General features: G+C 43.9%; 2 protein-coding genes across 3 annotated transcripts; one reads left to right on the top strand and one right to left on the bottom strand.

Moving 5' to 3' along the window:
* Window positions 1–384: 384 nt before the first annotated feature.
* Window positions 385–7510, top strand: LOC128461355 (probable C-mannosyltransferase DPY19L4). 2 transcript variants are annotated; one of them, XM_053446241.1, is made up of 19 exons: window positions 385–747; window positions 856–1008; window positions 1378–1502; window positions 1584–1674; window positions 1786–1907; window positions 2057–2202; window positions 2300–2423; window positions 2565–2699; window positions 2844–2975; window positions 3075–3200; window positions 3287–3360; window positions 3503–3661; window positions 3782–3901; window positions 3998–4118; window positions 4225–4281; window positions 4373–4455; window positions 4600–4732; window positions 4908–5066; window positions 5265–7510. In XM_053446241.1, the coding sequence occupies exons 1-19, from the start codon at window positions 657–659 to the stop codon at window positions 5427–5429; spliced, it is 2316 nt and encodes a 771-aa protein (XP_053302216.1). In that variant the 5' UTR covers window positions 385–656; the 3' UTR covers window positions 5430–7510. The 2 variants fall into 2 exon arrangements, with proteins under 2 accessions (XP_053302216.1, XP_053302218.1); XM_053446243.1 differs by having other exon boundaries at window positions 386–747; window positions 3099–3200.
* On the bottom strand, window positions 6960–18313 carry LOC128461390 (major histocompatibility complex class I-related gene protein-like). Its single transcript, XM_053446307.1, has 7 exons — window positions 18152–18313; window positions 10979–11239; window positions 10163–10441; window positions 8969–9271; window positions 8663–8680; window positions 8049–8133; window positions 6960–7688 (listed from the first exon to the last, which is right to left on the bottom strand). Exons 1-6 carry the CDS (start codon window positions 18204–18206, stop codon window positions 8054–8056), a joined length of 996 nt encoding a protein of 331 aa, XP_053302282.1. The 5' UTR covers window positions 18207–18313; the 3' UTR covers window positions 6960–7688; window positions 8049–8053.
* Window positions 18314–18328: the final 15 nt, after the last annotated feature.

Raw genomic sequence — 18328 nt, 5'->3', positions numbered from 1 at the left:
TGATCTATCGGAAGAAAAGTCGATTTCTCAATAAAAAATGTTAATATATAATAAAAGACGCACTAAGATTCAATGAGAATAGATTTATCCTGTGTGAACAAAACTGAACATGATATACAATTGTATATACGTTTGGAAACTGGGTCACATGACATGGAGGCTATACAATAAATATAAAGTGTCTGTTCGTGTATTTACATAAATTAAATATACAAACATTATCAATAGAATGTGTGTTAGTGTAATCACGGAGGTTGAGAGCGGTGGTTCCGAGGTTAAGTGGCCGTCCTCTGACTGCCATCCCCGGGAAAACTGAGCTGGAAGACGCCGCTGCTGGACCGCGGTGCCACAGTCAAAACCTTCCGTCCCGGTCCCAGCCCGGCAGCAGGCACTTCAGTTCCCCCCCTCTTCCTCCTCCTCCTGCACAGCTAACACCGCTTCAACACAGCGACACCACCGATGGTCGTTCTCATCTCCGCGGTAGAAAAGTCCCCCCAGAGGAGGAGTGAAGCTGTACCCGGGCCTGTCATCACCTACCTCGGCACGTCGCTCCAAGCCGAGCCCCGCCGGTGGGACCTGGGCTCAGCTAGCCGCCTGCTAGCTAGCATGCTGCCGCCCCTCCACAGAGCACAGCTCTCCCGGGACTAACCCTCGTCATGAACGAGTTAAGAGGTCGGAAGACGGGGATCCAGGAGGGGGATGCAGACCCCGAGCGGAGCCAGGCTGAGCCGGAGCCGCAGACTGAAGGTGAGTTCGGCTGCTCGCTAACCGAACACCGGGTCAGCACCGGGAGGTCAGACACCTCCTCCAGAGAGAAGCAGGTGAAGATGTCTGCTTGTTGTTATGCCTGATCAGGTCCGAACGAGGCGGTGACAGCCTCCAGCGGTGCAGGGGACGATGCCCCGCAGCAGAGGAGCGATGGAGGTGAAGAGGAGGACGGGGGACAGAGACAGGGGGACTCGAACCCACCCGGAGCTTCAGGGAAAACCTCCCGGATGTCTTCTACATGTGAGTTCAAGTTGATATGACATGCAACCTCAGTGTGAGTCAGCTGGTGTTCCTCCTGCTGATGACCCCCTGTGGAGCTCAGTCACTTCTCTACAGTTAGGTTTATGTGTTTAGAGCCAAATACTAACTTTACATCTCAGGGCACGTTACATTGTGAGGTCGAGACCAATAGACACTATACAAAAACCCATACAGTTACCACAACGAGCGAGCACATGGCAGGAAGACAGAAACTCGTCAAGTACGTGCACACACATGCACACACAAACACACACACACACACATACAAGGTGTTTTTTGTAAGAAGCTCTCAGGGACAACACCAGAAACGCACACAACTTAAAGAACTGGTGTGTCTCTGCTCCTCAGCCGGTTTCCTGCAGCGTGTGGTGAGGGTGTTCTTCGGCTGTCTGGCGGCGGTTGCCTGTGGCGTTCTCTACGCTGTGTATCTCTCAACATACCACGACAGGAAGTTCTGGTTTTCCACTCGACAGGTGGGTGACCTTGTTTTCACGTGCGTCCGTTACAACTGTCGTCACGTCATCGTTCTAAAACTCACTTTTAATCCCCCTCAGGAGCTGGAACGTGAAATCACCTTCCAGGCCGGCAGTGGGCTCTACTACTACTACTACAAGCAGCTGCTGGCGGCCCCGTCGTTTGAAAAAGGTTCACCTCATTTCTGCTTCTTATCGAGGAAAGAAAATGTGACGTCAGACTTCTCCCTTCCCCCTCTTCTGCTCTGACCAAATCCTTTTCTAATGTTCTCTTGTTCTCCAGGCTTCTATGAGCTGATGATAGACAACAGGACCGTCTCAGGTCAAACCATCAACGCAGTGGAGCGTCTGTCTCTGTATCCAGAGCTCATCGTTAGCTTTGTGTACAGAGTCACAGGGAGCCAGGTCAGTCATTTAGCTTTAAACAGGAATGTCTCAGTCCTTCTTAGTCTGCGTGACACAGGTGTACACTGGTTGGCGCCGGGGGGGGGGGGGGGTACCACTGTCTGTCCTCAGCTGTGACCGAACACCTGTTTGTGTCCCTGTGCCTCCAGGACATCGTGGAGCCGATCTACTTCTATGTCGGCGCTGTCTTCGGCCTCCAGGCGGTCTACGTCACCGCGCTGTTCGTGTGCAGCTGGGTGATGAGCGGCACGTGGGTGGCCGGCATGTTGGCCGTGGCCTGGTACGTGATCAACAGGTGAGATGATGTCCGCCGCACTTCGGTGCTTCTCTGCGTCCCTCGTTGTGTTTCTTCTCTCATCCTTATCCTCTTTTTTGAACTCTTCCTCCCACAGAACAGACACAACCAAAGTGGACCATGCTCTTCCACTGCGGGACAACTGGGCTCTGCCTTACTTCTCTTGTCAGGTGGCGGCTTTGACCGGATTCCTGAGTAACAATATCTGCTCTGCCACTGAGGTGAGCCTCTCATAATAACTTGTACCTCTTTAACACAGAAATGAGTGGGTGTATATACTGCTTCTCCATTGCCAGTAGAGGAGTTTCCTTCACACCTTTCTCCCCTGGGGACTCGAACAACCATCTTATGTTTCTCTCCAGATGTTTTGCTATCTCACCATGAGTGCCAGCACCTTCACCTTCCTCCTGGTGTGGGAACACAGCCATTATGTGCTCTTCATCCAAGGCCTCTGTCTGTTCCTGCTCGACTCTTTCGACCTGGTGCCGTCACGTAAGGTAACAGAATGTTGAACTACTTCTTTTGACCGCACGACAAGCGAGTCTTTGATTTCTACTTTTGATTTGAATTATGCTCATAATTGTCCTTTTTCCTTTTCTCTTCTCGTCTCTTGTTTTCTCCGTTTTCCCTGATGCCGACAGATGGCTGATATCCACAAAGTGTACCTCAGCTCCTTGTTCCTGGCCTACTTGTTCCAGTTTCAGAACCCGACCTTGCTCAGCTCGCCGCTGCTCAGCCTCCTGATTGGCTCCGTGCTCGCGAGGTACTTCCAGGTAGAGTTAGCTGCGCCCTCACGACAGAGTTCAGACTTCTTCGCTTGCCGACATTCAGGTGTGAAGATTTCAATTTTCTCTACATCTAATCAGAAGTAGTTGTTTTCTGTATTTGTATCTCAGCAAAGGATGAAGATGGGTCCTCTAGTGGCCAGAGTGATGAAGCTCTTCCTCCATTTCCACCTGGTCTTTACCACAGGGATCACCTTCAGTTACCTGGTCAAGGTAAAATCACAGTTTTCTGTCCACTTAAAAAAACGTTTAATTCAATCGGGGGAGTTCTGACAATAACCAGCGTTTTCCATTTACAGAAACTTATACCTGTAAGTGACGGCGACTTCATATTGAAGTTCCTTGAAGTAAAATTTGGACTCAACACAACAACGTGAGTTACAACTCTCTCAAGTCACAGGGTGTACTCATCATCTACTTTCCTTTGTGATTATGACTAATGTCTATTTTATATTAGTCTGTATATTTTGATCTGCTTTATTCTAACAGCCACATGTTTGCTTCCTCTGTGTCAGGGACTTTGTCACCAACCTGCTCCTGTGCCAGGAGACTCTGCAGAGTCCGGGTCAGGATTTGTTCCTGCGACTGACGCAGGCCTCAGTTCTTCCCTTTTACTTCCTGGTGCTCACTGTGTGTCTGCTGTCCACCCTGCAGACCATCTACAGAAGACTCAGGTCAGAGGCTCGTGCCACATCACTCACAACGCGATGATGCTATATGGCGTCTCTCTAAAATGGGGCCTTTGGTTGAAGGCTCGGTGTCATGATGCTGAAGTCAGTTTCACTTCTCTGCAGTGGTCAGCCAATGAAAACCAACCTCAGACTTGAAGATGGGCGAATAGGAGAGCAGCCTGAGGTCATCTATCACGTTTTTCACACGTTGCTTTTTGGAGGCCTCACTCTGGTCTTCGATGGGTAAGTCTGTCAGCGTAATAAAAAGTGAAATCATTTAGATTATTTAGATGTTTCCAACAGTACTTGAATCAATGACTGTGTTCTTCCTTCACGCAGGATGAAGTATTTGTGGACGCCATACGTCTGCATGTTCACAGCGTTCGGTGTGTGTTCTCCGGACCTCTGGATGACTGTGTTTAAGTGGCTTAAACTGAGGTCCATTCACCCGGTGGTGCTGGTGAGTGACACAACCACTGTGCTCTTTCAATCATAAAACATATATCATATGAATCATTCAGGTTCTTGCCTCAGTTATAGATTGTTATTTATATTTTATCCTGCAGTCTCTGATCCTGAGCACAGCCGTTCCCACCATCATTGGGTTCAGTTTATGGAGAGAGGTGAGATCTTCAGCTCTTTTTCCTTCATCGATCAGACTCTGAACAATTCAAATTAAACATCTGCTGTGTACCGCTCTCCTCTGGGTTGCAGTACTGCCCCCGGGTCTTAGCGGATCTGTCCGAACTGCAGGAGTTCTACGACCCAGATACAGTGGAGCTGATCAGCTGGATCAGGTCATATGTCTTTGCTTTTTTGTTTTCTGTTCTCTATTTTATTCTTATTGCATTTAGAATGTGTATAAATGAAATCAATAAGAGGTACAAATTGATGTCAAGTTGTAGTTGTTGCGTCACGTGTCTTATCTTCTCTTCTTCCAGGTCACAGGCTCCAGTGGCAGCTGTGTTTGCAGGAAGTCCTCAGCTGCTGGGAACAGTGAAGCTGTGTTCAGGCTCAGCTGTGACCACTTTACCGCTTTACTCTGACATCAACCTGCTGAGGAGGAGTGAAGACGTGAGTGACGAGACACAGCTGAGAAAGAAACCACTTTGTCTTAGAGTTACCTTCCTCCAGATTAGCTGATCTAGTAACAGACAGTTATTCATGTTACACTAATGGTTCCTTGAGCCTTGGTCCAAGTCTTTTCCTGAGCTTTTAATCGTCCGTTTCTTTTTTTCTCCCCTCGAAGTCTTATCAGGTGTATGCAATGAGATCTGCAGAGGACATCTACAAGATCCTGACGTCTCAAAAGACAAACTACGTGATCATCGAGGAGTCGATTTGTACAGAGCTTACTCTCAACAAGGGCTGTAGGATCAAAGACCTGCTGGACATCGCCAATGGACATGTGAGTTTGTTTAAACCTGTACCACAACCTGCCTCCCTGAGGACTGTTTGATAAAAACTTATATAATAACTTAAAGCAGTTTTAAACCTCCATATAGCCGGTGTATTCTGACATTATCTTGCTTTTCATTCAATGGTGATTATGAGATGCGTTTATAAAATGCTATATTGTGATTAATCTTCTGTATCTTCTTTTCAGGTCGTCTATGACAAAGGGGAGATCTACTCCTTCTCCAAGCACGGGCGATTCTGCCACGAAATCAAAATGAACTACTCCCCGTACACAAACTACTTCACCAGGGTTTTCTGGAATCGCTCGTACCACGTGTACAAAGTGAACTCTGTCATCTCCTTTCAGTACTGACGGCAGCTCCTCACTTCCTGCTGAGACTTAACTGAGCCTGACTTCTCTTCTCTGGTGTTTTTTTACATCACGTCCACCACGATGCACGGGGGACTGCGATGTGTTTCTGCGCCTCTGTGCTTAGGAATATGTTAAATCACTGTTGGGGCGTGGACACATTGGAACCAACGGGAATCAGCTGAGCACGTTGTTGAGCTCATGTTTGTTTAAAGTCAACATAAATGGACCCCGTCGAAGTTGGAATGTGCCATATTGATTTGTGAACTGTGGTTTTAAAAGCCATGCCTTACTGTCACTGTTACTGCGAAGGTTTTAATGCAGGATTTATATGTGAGGTCTGTTTTAACTCTGTACAGAAGCAGAGAGCAGCTGAGGCTACTGAAATATGTTGAGTCGTTATCTTGCACAAAGATAAAGACACAAATTTTGCCTTTAAGTCTATTTTATGTTTGTTTGTCTGTGATGTTGATTCATACTGTTATTATAATATATGTTGATTTAGAAAAATGTGTTTTAAATGTCTCATGACCCTCAGATAACCGTGGTCCACCCGTCTTTACTCGTAACGTTTGCCTTGTTGCCGAAAGAGAATTGTTGTTTTTTTCAAGAAGATTAATTAAGAGGACCTATGCATACTGTTATTAGTTCAAACCACCATTTTTATTGTGATAATGTGTCCTGATCTAGAGACGATTTTTGGATTTCTTAAATTATGATGAACAAGAACATGTGATAATGTTCTGATCAACTTTGTTTCTAAATCTACTCATGCAGGACATGTCTTCAGTAGAGTACTGCTTCTCATGAGCTTCGATAGAGGGAAGGTCTCTGTCTGTATTCTGCTGATGGTTTGATGTGTTTCGTAAAAGGGAAGTTGGCAAGTAAGAGCCGAACTCATTGATATGAATCTGGTTCTGAAGCTGCTCATGTTCTCTACATCATGATGGCTTATATTCAAATGTGGGGAGTTGTCAGGTTCCATCTTTTTATCGATCAAACCTCCACCAAGGCCCAACAGTCACTCATAAACATCCGTCTCCTAAACGTGTTTTATTTGTTTCATCATGATTCGCGAGTTTCTCTCTGAAAATCAAGGAAAACGTTGAAAACCCTAAAGAGATAAAAGCTGATCCTGGATCAGCCCCTGATCTGCTCCTGAGTTTCATGAGTTCTTCTCTGACCCACAACACATCCTTCCACTGAGTTTACTGATAACAACTCATTCACAGTTGTTGATCTTTATTATTTTCTGCTGATCAGGTCATAAGTTAAATGTCTTTTCAGCACTACAGTATATAAATGTCTTCTGGCTTTGACTCTGTGTTTGTGTGAATCTAATCTAACGTGTAATTCTCTGCTGTGTTTATTATTTTGTGGACACACTGGGGTCAGCACAGGGACGTTCATCTGCTGCTCTACGGCTTCTTTTATATATTTAAGGTTCAAACTAATCATTCTTGTTGATTAAGTATTTTTTTAATTAATCAATTACTTGTTTAAACTGAAGAAAACATCAGAAAGAAGTGAAAATGACTGTGACTGTTTTTAATCCATCAAAAAGTACAAGAAGCAACTAAATCTAATATTTGATAAACATCAGCAAACATTTGCGATTTTTACTCGATAAACATTCTGATCATTTAAAAATGTATGGATCACATGTTTGATTAATTAGTAAACATTTTGGAGTAAGAATCATAATTATGACTTACAATGTACAGTGGAGTTAAAACAACTTAATTTTCAGTGCGAGCGATTTGGTACAGATTGCTCACTTTATTTTAACACTGATTAGTAGGTGGTGCTCTCCCTATCATACAGACAGAGAGAGAAAGAAGGACTCTGTATGTTTCTATTTAAAAAATCAGCAGTAAAAAAGAAATACTATAGTTAATGCCTCACCTGACTCACTGTCTGCTCTACCCACTGCACTAAATACAGTATTAGTCAATTCCTCTGAATTTGTTAACATAAAGAATTCCACTGTCCCCCTTTGCCCCTTTGGCCCCCCTCCTCTGGGTGTGTATTTCACTAATGACCGCACCTGTGTGAGAGAGATCTGAGCTGTCTCGAACAAAACGCTCTCATTCAAAAAATGTAACTCCTATCTGTAAAATATGAAGACAGTGAGAATCACAAGACTTTGCCGCATAAGCAGATATCTATAGTATTGGTCAACATAAAAAAATAGGACTGTGCAAGCGAGTTAGAAAAGTGCTTCTCCTTCAGAGAATGTCCTCTGAGTTCTTGTCCATAAACCTAAAGAGAGAAAAAAGACAAAATAAAATGTTCAGTTCCACACAGCTACGTATTTGATGTATTTACTGTATTGAGACCTAATATTTCCATGATTCTCTGTAAAATTGAAGTTTACTCAGAAAAATATACTGATCTTAAATTGCTGAGCCCTAAATATTGGGTTTATGAACATTTTAATTGCTGATATTTGAGTTTTAATTCAACATTTAATCGTTAACATTAACGTGAGGTTTCTGATCTGTGCCTTGCTCTCAGCAGCTTTTTAATTTTTAATTCAAACAGAGGTTTTACACATGATCACACATATGTTACTTTGCACTTAGTTTGAGTCAGTTTTGTTGAACAGATGAAGCAACTCACTGTGTTCAGGACGGAATCTCACTTGAAGAATTAGAACCTCCATCACCTGATCTCAGCGGCTCTGAGGCACCTGGATCTTTTCCAGCTGTGAGGTCAGAAACACATCATTAGTCCATCCTCCTCTGAACAGACACTTTCATTACAAACCACCAACACTGCAGGGAACAGTCCTGAAAACTCTCTTCAGCACAAAATGAATCCTATCCAATCTACAGAGGGTTTACTAGAGTCCTGCACTGGGTCAGGTTCCTGTGGGGAGACTCGTATCCATTGAAATAAATATGGGCAGTAGTGTAGACTAGGCCTGAGTGAACATTTGTGGCAAATTTGAAGAAATTCCCTCAAGGCATTCCTGAGATATCGTGTTCACAAGGTGGGGACGAACGGATGAACAGCCTGAAAACATAACGCCTCCCTGACTGTCGCCAGTGTGGACCAGTACAAAGTGGACCAGTACAAAGTGGACCAGTACAAAGTGGACCAAAGAGGTGTTGGGGTGTTTTATAAAACTGGACATGTTAGTACTTTCAGTTGCTGTGCAAACGTGACGTGATGTCCTCATAAAGCATGTTAGTATAAAAAGAAAACAGAATAGAAACAGAAGTTTTACTTACCAGGTGAGGTACTTTGGGCTGAAATAAAAAGAAAATACAAATGATTTCAGTTATTACAGTGAAAACACAAACAGGATTGTGTCATGTTTTTCTCTCGTGGCGATCCTCCTCAAACGATCGACAACATTCTGTCACTTTTTATTGTTTGTGTGCTGGACGCTGTGTGCAGAGCTTTTTATAAACAGTCTGTGGTGCAGAGGGAAGTTAGAAAACTTCTCCTGCTACACATCAGCCAACATGACCTGCAGGACTGTTACTGTAGATGAAATGTGTGTTTCCCAGCGTCATCACTGGTTCCAGTCTCACCTCTGTTGGACTCGACTGAGTCTTTGTCCAGTTTGGTGACGATGTCCTCCTTCACACCAGAGATCTGGAACACACAGTCGTACCTCCTCCAGTCTTCAGGGGAGATGGAGGAAACGTTCAGGTCAGCGCTCATCTGGAAGGTCCCGTCATGGTTGGGGAGGACCTCTCCGTGGTACACGTCCTCATGAAGCTCCTCCCCTTCTCTCCTCCAGAACAACACGGCGCTGTCAGGGTAGAAACCTGTAGCGTGGCAGCTGACTGGAGAGGAGGGAGACTTCTGGAGGAGAGAAATCCTGGGAAGCTCTGGGGAGGAAAAAGAAAGACAGTTTATGGGTTATTATAATGTATTGCACACTAATAATATCATTCCTGTTTGATTCCATTTATGTTTCATTAGTCATTTCTGTTAATATATGAGACAAGTGAACAAACTGTGAGATGTGAGTGAGAGACAGAGGCTGAAGTGATGCAAAGACACTGGGGAGGACAATATGACCTAAAAGTAATATCACACAATTTATTGACAGGTCTTATATCACAGTATTTATGAAGTAAACTTCCTTTAGTGGACAGGTCCTGATCATTTCTGATTAATGTTGGTATTTTGTGTGAAAGTGCAAAGTGAGTGCAGGTCGGTCGGGCAGTGAGGAGGGAGGACGCTCCGGCTGGGTCTCAATTCAGGGACGGCTTCCTTCAGAGGACCCGGTCTAATCCATTAATCAGTGACTCCAAGTGAACTGTGCCAGATGTAATGAAGTTCCCTAGGGGCAGTGCTATTATGTCACATTCACAGTAACATGAGGTCACTGTGACATTGACCTTTGACCTTTGACTACTAAAATCAAGTGAGTTAATCCTTGAGTCAAAGTGAATGTTTGCACCACATCTGAGGAAATTCCCTCAACACATTCTGGAGATATCGTGTTCAGAGCAATGGGATGGACGACCCAAGAGCTTGATGCCTGCGGCCACTAGGTGTCGCCAGAGCAGAGGTATGAAAAGAGCAGGGAGAGCGAGAGCGAGAGAGAGAGAGAGAGAGAGAGAGAGAGAGAGAGAGAGAGAGAGAGAGAGACAGAGCGATGATAACAGACAGGGAGCAGACTGAGTCAAGCAGGTGTTTGTGTATTTGCTCTTGTTCGCTGCCACAGAGAAAGAAAGAGGAACATTCAGTTGATGGAGGTTCTGTGATGTCACCTGTTCTCAACAGAGAGCTCCTCCCATGCTCCAGGAACTTCTTCAGCATTGTAGGACACTTCTTGAGGAGGTAATTCTTATTCTGAGCGAGTCGAGCTTTATCCTGATCCCACTCAAGTTTGGTGATGACACTCTGTGGTGTTGGAGCGATCCACGTCTTTGTCTCCAGGTCCAATGATATGAAGTCTTCTCCATCATAACCATACTGATCAAAACCTTTAACTTCTTCAGTCTCATCGTCCCATTCACATCCGTACATCCGCTGGTAAGTGTGAACACCTGAGAGAGAGACAGAGATCTGAGCTTTTATTATCACATCTTCACCACACACAAACAAACACACACACACACGCACACATACACACACACACACACACACACACACACACATACACACACTTAAAAATGTATTGATCACATGTTTGATTAATTATTAAATATATTGGATCAAATCTAATTAGTGAAAATGTCTGTGTGTTTGTGTGATTAAATGTGTGAATGTGATTGTGTGTGTGTGTGTGTGAGTGTGCTTATGTGTGATTATGTGTGAGTGTTTATGTGTGTGAATGTTTGTAAGAATATGTGACTGTATTATGTGTTTTGGTGTGAAAGTGTAATTGTGTGTGTGTGTTCATGTGTGTGTGTGTGATTGTGTGTGTAAGAATATTTGAGTGTGTGTTTGCGTGTGTTTATGTGTGTGTGTGTTTGGTTGTGTGTGCGTGAGTGTGATTGTGTGCCCGTGTGTGAGTGCGTGAGAGAGAGTGTGTGTCGTGTGTGTGTGTTGTGTTATAATTAGAGAGTGAAATGTAAACAAACCTCCAGTTTGGTTGAAGCGTTGCTTTAAGATTTCAATGCTGACTTTGAACCACTGCTGGAAACCCAAAAGCATCCCAGTCTGCGTCTCCCAGTACTGTGCATCAGTTGCCTTTAACATCCAGTCCTGTTTGGGTTCTGCTTTCATTGTGTTGCTGTCATAGTATTCGATCTGAACGTCATCAACCAAACCAACAGCCACAAACTCTGGAAGGTTTGGGACTTGAGACGACCCAGTGAGGAAATACTTCAGAGAGTGAATCCCTGCAAGAAAAAGTTCAAGTCATGACTTTAGTTTTCAGACTGTTTTATAAATCACTCAGAGTCAAGAAGACATGAAGCACATTCAACACAACTTCAGCTGTTGTGAGGGAAACAAACACAAAAACACATTCATAGAGAAAACGTCTGCTCCAGAGTCCAGACTCTCTTTACTTTGAATATTCTGCTACCACTGAAAAATTGATTCAATCTAACGACTCAAATGTTTAATATTAGAAAATAATATTTTCTACTGCAAAGTATTTAATGTGAAGTGACACTACTTAAATTTCCAGTTACTCGATGAGACTTTTTATTCTTAAAGTCTTTCAATAGTTGGTTTCTCTCTCTTTATATATCAATATATATTTATTAGTGGTCCACCGATGTATCGGTCGTACATCGGTAGCGGCCGGGTCAGGTCAATCTGAGGAGGGCTGTTTTGAACAGGGTAAAAAGGTGCTGTTTTAAATTATCCTTGTGGTATTTTTACCAAACTATGTTAGACATTTCATTAAGACCCCAAGGAACCATATCAACTTGTGGTAAAATGTGCATAATAGGGGAGAGCGGGGTAATGCTAAGATGGCGCCGCGCATGGCTGCTTCGGTGATTTGGTGCGCGTGTAACGATCTGACAGTTTAGATTTTGTGAAGTGTTTTCTGTGTTTTGTGTTTTTAAGTTGTTTTCATGTGTGCACTCGGTTTCTGTTTCCTGTTTTATTTTGTATTCTCTGTTCCTTGTGGGTTGTTTCTGTCTTCACTTCCTGTCTTGGTGATTGTCTGTCTCCTCATGTGATTGTCTGACTCCTCATGTGTTGCACCTGTGGCCGATCACCCCTGCCTTCCCTGTGTATATAAGCCTCTGTCTTTCCCTTTGTCGTGGTCGGATTGTTTGTTCATCTACCCTCTGTCATCCATGGTGCTGTTCTGTGTTCTTGTCCTGATCCCCTGAGCCTCTTCACTTTGAACCCCTCTCGTAAGCTTCCTTGTGTTTTTGGTTAGTTAGAGTTTAGTTTAGTTCCTTTTACATTAAATACGTTTTTTGTTAAACATCTCTGCATCTGGGTCCATCTCCTTCCACAAACCGTGTAAGCGCGATGTTTTGTCTTGTCTTGTTAGTTAATTCAGTTTTCTGCTTAAAAACCGGGATCTCTTTCACCAGAGAGATGCTCATGAACATCAGGGACATAACTGCGGATAACTTATTTCCGACTTTCATTGCCTCATCTGTCGATATTTTGGACATTCTGGTCAAAGGTGCGCTCACCTTTGTTCACACAGTGAAGCAATGGATGAGAGGTAATCGAGCCGGCGTGCTTGTGCATCTACGCCGGCGGGGACTTCGCACAGCGCTTCCTGGAATATTCCTCTCCAACGTGCGCTCACTGTGCAACAAGCTCACAAACTCAAGCTACTAGTTAGTAAAAACAGAGACTTCTCCTCATCTTCCGTTGTGTGCTTCACGGAGACGTGGATCTGTACCGAACTCTGCGCTGCAGCTGGCTGGCTTCCAACTTTTCCGAGCGAACCGCAACACTGAGTTATCCGGCAAGACGAAGGGTGGAGGTATCTGCTTTTACACTAACTCTGGCTGGTGTAACGATGTGACAGTGATTCAACAGCACTGTTCTCCTGATCTGGATATTTTTTCATAAACTGCAAACCCTTCTACTCCCCCCGTGAGTTCGCTTCATTCATTCTGGTCGGTGTGTACATTCCACCGCAGGCTAACGTGCAAGAGGCACAACGCATGCTCACCGATCAGATACTGTGTGTGGTGCGGACTAACCCGGACTCCTTAGTGATTGTCCTCTGTGACTTTAACAAAGGAAATCTCACCCGTGAACTCCCCAAATATAAACAATTTATTAAATGCCCGACCAGAGAGAACATTCTGGATCACTGTTACACCACAGTAAGCAGTGCTTATCACGCCGTCCCCCGGGCTTCACTGGGACTCTCGGACCATGTCATGGTCCATTTGATTCCTGCATACAGGCAGAAATTACAACTCTGTAAACCTGTTGTGGACCAGTGAAGCTGTGGAGGATCTTCAGGTGTGTTTTGACTGTACAGATTGGGATGTGTTTAGGACTGCTACCAATAGTCTGGATGAGTACACAGAGGCTGTGACTTCTTATATCAGCTTCTGTGAGGACAGCTATGTTTCATCAAGCACCAGGGTGTTTTACAATAATGACAAACCCTGGTTCTCAGCAAAACTCAAAAAGTTAAGGTTGGAGAAGGAAGAGGCGTTCAGGAGTAGAGTCAGGTTTATAGAGTTGAAATACAGGTTTAGCAAGGAGGTGAGAGAAGCTAAACGACTGTACTCTGAGAAACTCCAACAAAAGTTCTCAGCCAATGACTCTGCCTCTGTCTGGAGAGGGCTTAAGGCCGGTGCATGCTTCTGAGTTTTCAAGGGCCTGCAAGCGCAAGAGCCCTTCCGGGCCCCTTCCGTGCTTATGTATGTCTTCTTACGTGCTTACGTGCGTCGCCCAATTTTTCTAACTAGACGGCAAAGCTCCGCAAGCCTCCCGCAGCCAGCAAGGGATGTGATTGGTCTGCTAACTACATCCTTTCCGGAGTCGCATTTCCGGTTTCATGCCACATAATACCGGCAGAAACAACGGAAGATTTAGAAGAACGAATATGGACCAAATAGAAGAGCGGTTGGCAGAAGAGATCCGAAAGTATGATCACTTGGATAACCCGTCACTGACTGGAGGATTTGTCCGCCAGAAAAGGCTACGAGGAGCCGCTGTGGCTATATAAATAAACAATCGACGAAGAAGAAAGAAGGCGTCTCTAAGGTCGTCTTTGACAAAAAACATTACTCCGCCTAGTGTTCTGGCGGGGAATTGCTTTATAAGACGCGCAGCGCTTGGGGAAGCTTGGGGAAGCATTAATGACAGAGTCCTGCGACACAGCTGCGTGAAAAGACGCCGACGCAGTTGCACAAGCATGCGCCGGCCTTTAGGCAGATTACAAATTGCAAGCCCAGAGCCCCCCACTCCACTAACGACTCACGCCTGACCAACGACTTGAACGAGTTTTACTGTCGCTTCGATAGACAAGGGGACAGTCCTGAAACCACCCCCCATGAAACCACACTCCAGCCCATCAGCTGCATCTCCCCCACCACAGCAAGGGCCTGCTTCTTACCACAACTCTCCACCTCAGAATCCCCCCCCTCCTCCCCTACCACAGGGACGACTCTCTCCATCCTGGAGAGGGACGTCAACAGACTCTTCAGGAGACAGAACCCCCGCAAAGCAGCCGGGCCAGACTCTGTCTCTCCATCAATCCTGAAGCACTGTGCTTATCAGCTGTCTCCGGTGTTTACTGACATTTTTAACACCTCACTGGAGACCTGCCACGTACCAGCCTGCTTCAAGACCTCCACCATCATCCCTGTCCCCAAAAAAACTAAGATCGTTGGACTCGACGACTACAGACCCGTCGCCCTGACCTCTGTGGTGATGAAGGCATTCGAGCGCCTCATGCTGTTCCACCTCAAAGCCATCACTGACCCTCTCCTGGACCACCTGCAGTTTGCCTACAGAGCCAACAGGTCTGTAGACGATGCAGTCAACATGGCCCTTCACTTCATCCTCCAGCACCTGGACTCCTCAGGAACATACGCCAGGATCCTGTTTGTGGACTTCAGCTCTGCCTTCAACACAATCATCCTGAATCTGCTACAGGAGAAGCTCTCCCAGCTGAGTGTGCCCGACTCCACCTGCAGGTGGATCACAGACTTCCTGTCTGACAGGAGGCAACGCGTGAGGCTGGGTAAGTATGTCTCTGAATTCAAATCCATTAGCACCGGTTCCCCTCAAGGCTGTGTTCTATCACCTCTTCTCTTCTACCTGTATACCAACAGCTGCACCTCCAGTCACCAGTCCGTCAAACTCCTTAAATTTGCGGATGACACCACCCTCATTGGGTTCATCTCTGGTGGGGATGAGTCCGTCTACAGGTGGGAGATTGACCATCTGGTGACCTGGTGTGACCTGAACAACCTGGAGCTCAATGCTCTGAAAACAGTGGAGATGGTTGTGGACTTCAGAAGGACCCCAGCCCCACCCTCCCCCATCACCCTGAGAGACGCCCCAGTCGTCACTGCGGAGTCCTTCCGCTTCCTGGGCACCATCATCTCCCAGGACCTCAAATGGGAGCTGAACATTAGCTCCATCACCAAAAGAGGTCAACAGAGGATGTACTTCCTGCGGCAGCTGAAGAAGTTCAACCTGCCAAAGACAATGATGGTGCCATCAGGACAAAAAACGCCCGCCACAAGACCAGCTTCTTCCCGGCTGCAGTTGGCCTTATCAACAAGGCCGGGACCCCCACCTGACTCTGACTTTTATTCCACCCCCACACCTCAAGGATGTGTTAAATTAACACATTATATTATATTATATTACACTGCACTTCATTGCATATTGCAATCTGACACTGTTCACTGTCTTGCATTTCACTTTTTACATTTCACTTTTTACTTCACTTTTTATATCTTTTATCTATTATATCTTTTATTTAGATGTGCTTATGTCTAAATAAATGTTACTTTGTATAAATATTATAAAAGGGGAGTAAATAAGATGTAAATAGTGAGTAAATATATATTGTTTCTTTTTATTGCTTTTCTTATGTGTGTTGTATTTATTTTGTTTGTATGTTTTTATGTTCTATGTTCATTGTATGCACCAATAACCAGAGCAAATTCTTCGTAGGTTTAAACCTACTTGGCAATAAATACATTCTGATTCTGATTCTGATGTGAGACATATTTTACATTTGCTCCCCTCTAGGCGAGCTAAAATGATATATCATTTAAATGTACATATTTCCCATTAATTCAGGATGTTTTCTAGCAATGGAAATGATCAGAATGTCTTCAGGACACAGGGCGGTGAAAATATCATTGTTTTTAAAAAAGTGGTCTTGTGTCTCACCTTGACCCTGCTTAGGGGTAAAGTGAGACAGACCAGAGAAATCATGTTGGTAAAGTGATCCACTTACTTTTTCCACTTTAAAACTACCATAACAACACATGTTGTAGTAGCTAAAATCCTGACAGCTAAATTGACAACCACACATTCCAAAACTATCGGACTAGTAACAAAATCATGGGGATTGGTCAATTAAGCACATTTATGATTATTATGATTCATGTGATCTCTTGCACACCCTAGCTAACCTGCACATTGTTTCTCTGTCCAAATGGCAGGGACAGGGATATTGTTTTCTCTGAGTATTCAAATTCCAGTTCACGGCACTTAACTGGAGTTATTATTCTATCTAACACAGCTCACTTTTTCTATTCTTATATAAAAGAAGCCGGCATTTCAACCAATTCTATGGTCTGTGGTGTGTTCACTATATGTATATCTCCATTGTTTAACTATTTTACTGCTCCCACGAACCTAGACTCTGGTCCTGTTTACCTACTTAACTGCAACTAGTAGTAAGTGTTACGATCGGTATTGGCCAAGAATTTTCATATCAGTGCATCCCTAGTATTTATCCATATATCCATATATACATTTATTCTGGACCCAGTTAACAAAACAAAGTGAGACATTGTTACAGTTAGGGCTTGACTATGTTTTAAATGTATAGACTCAGAAAATATTTGACAACAATAACAATATGACAACATGTTCATTAGGTTGTCAACAACATTTCTGAATCAGATCCATCGACTGAAAATAATTCATCTGTATGTTTGGCACTGATTCCTAAGATGTCAAAGTCAAATACTTATGACAAAGACATGTAATTGAGACTTGATGTTTAAATGTTGAACATAAGCTTCATTATAAATAACTATGAATCTAATAATGAGTCCAAACAGAACTTGAATTATGAAAATAAACTAGTGTTTTTTTAATACACTTTTTAAAATGTAAAGATAACTGCACATCTTCTGTAAAAAAATAAAGATAGAGATAAAAAAGATATAGTAGCTTTATTGTCAATTTCTTCACATGCTCAAGACATACAAGGACTCGATAGGACGTTACCCACTCTCCCACGATGAAACATATAAGGTGCACAGGCACAACAGATAACACAAGACATTTCCTAATACTAAGTTAACATACAGATTTTTAGAACAGCAGCATAAGGTTCTCTAAAGTGTAAATAAGGTTCTCTAAAGTGTAAGTGTACACTTGGTGCATGTGTGCAAACATATAGGCTAAAACCTTCATCTCTGTGACAGACTCACATCAAGCAGTCTGGCTTCAGTGCAGATGTTATCACATTAGAAAGTATTAACAGACATCTGTCAGTTATTCATCATGGAGGCAGCCTCGTCCTGATTCTTTGTCTCCCTGCTTCTCTTCACTGACATCATTTACATTAGAGATGAATTTGTGTTTTGTGTTACTAACAATGTGTGTTGATTGTATTTGAGGAGGAGGTCACATTGATAACAGATCTTTAATTATTAATATCTCATGTCAGTGACGTCAATAACGGTCTTCATCAGCCTACATGATGTTGAACATTGTACCAACAAAACAGGAAGCTGTTTGTCCTCAGCAGCTTCCTGTTAATGTGGAAACAGCGCCATCTACTGAATACAATAAAAAAAGAAAACTGAGTCGTTGCCTGATTTGTTTACAGCTTCTCAATCGATGCGTCATTTCGTCCAGAACCAGTTCGGACCGTGTGGATCTTAATGGTTCTGACCAGAGTAAGAAATCAAATAACGGTCAGGATCCAAAGAAAGAAAAGTCCCTGTTCAGTTGATCTGTTCAGAAATAGAATATAATCTTTCCTTCTTACATGAGATCGATGACGTTCACTAACACGAACTTTTTAAATCATGTCTTTAAAACGTTATTAAACTTCAAATCCACAGAATACAATCAAACAAAGTAGAAACGTGACTTTAACTCACGAGCCGTCGCGCTGTGTGCTCCTGTCAGTAGAAGCAGGGAAAGAACAGTGAACATGGTGAGCGGTGGTGTGTTCCTCTGTACTGGACTGAAGGTAGATGAGCTCCTGTCTTTACATAGAGAGACGGACTGAGGAGAAAAGAGACGAAAACAAGTGGCCACAAGGACAAACTGTAAGG

Source organism: Pleuronectes platessa, chromosome 18 (assembly GCF_947347685.1).
Source record: "Pleuronectes platessa chromosome 18, fPlePla1.1, whole genome shotgun sequence".
NCBI classification, from domain to species: Eukaryota; Metazoa; Chordata; class Actinopteri; order Pleuronectiformes; family Pleuronectidae; genus Pleuronectes; species Pleuronectes platessa.
This window is presented reverse-complemented; position numbering and strand designations above follow the sequence as displayed.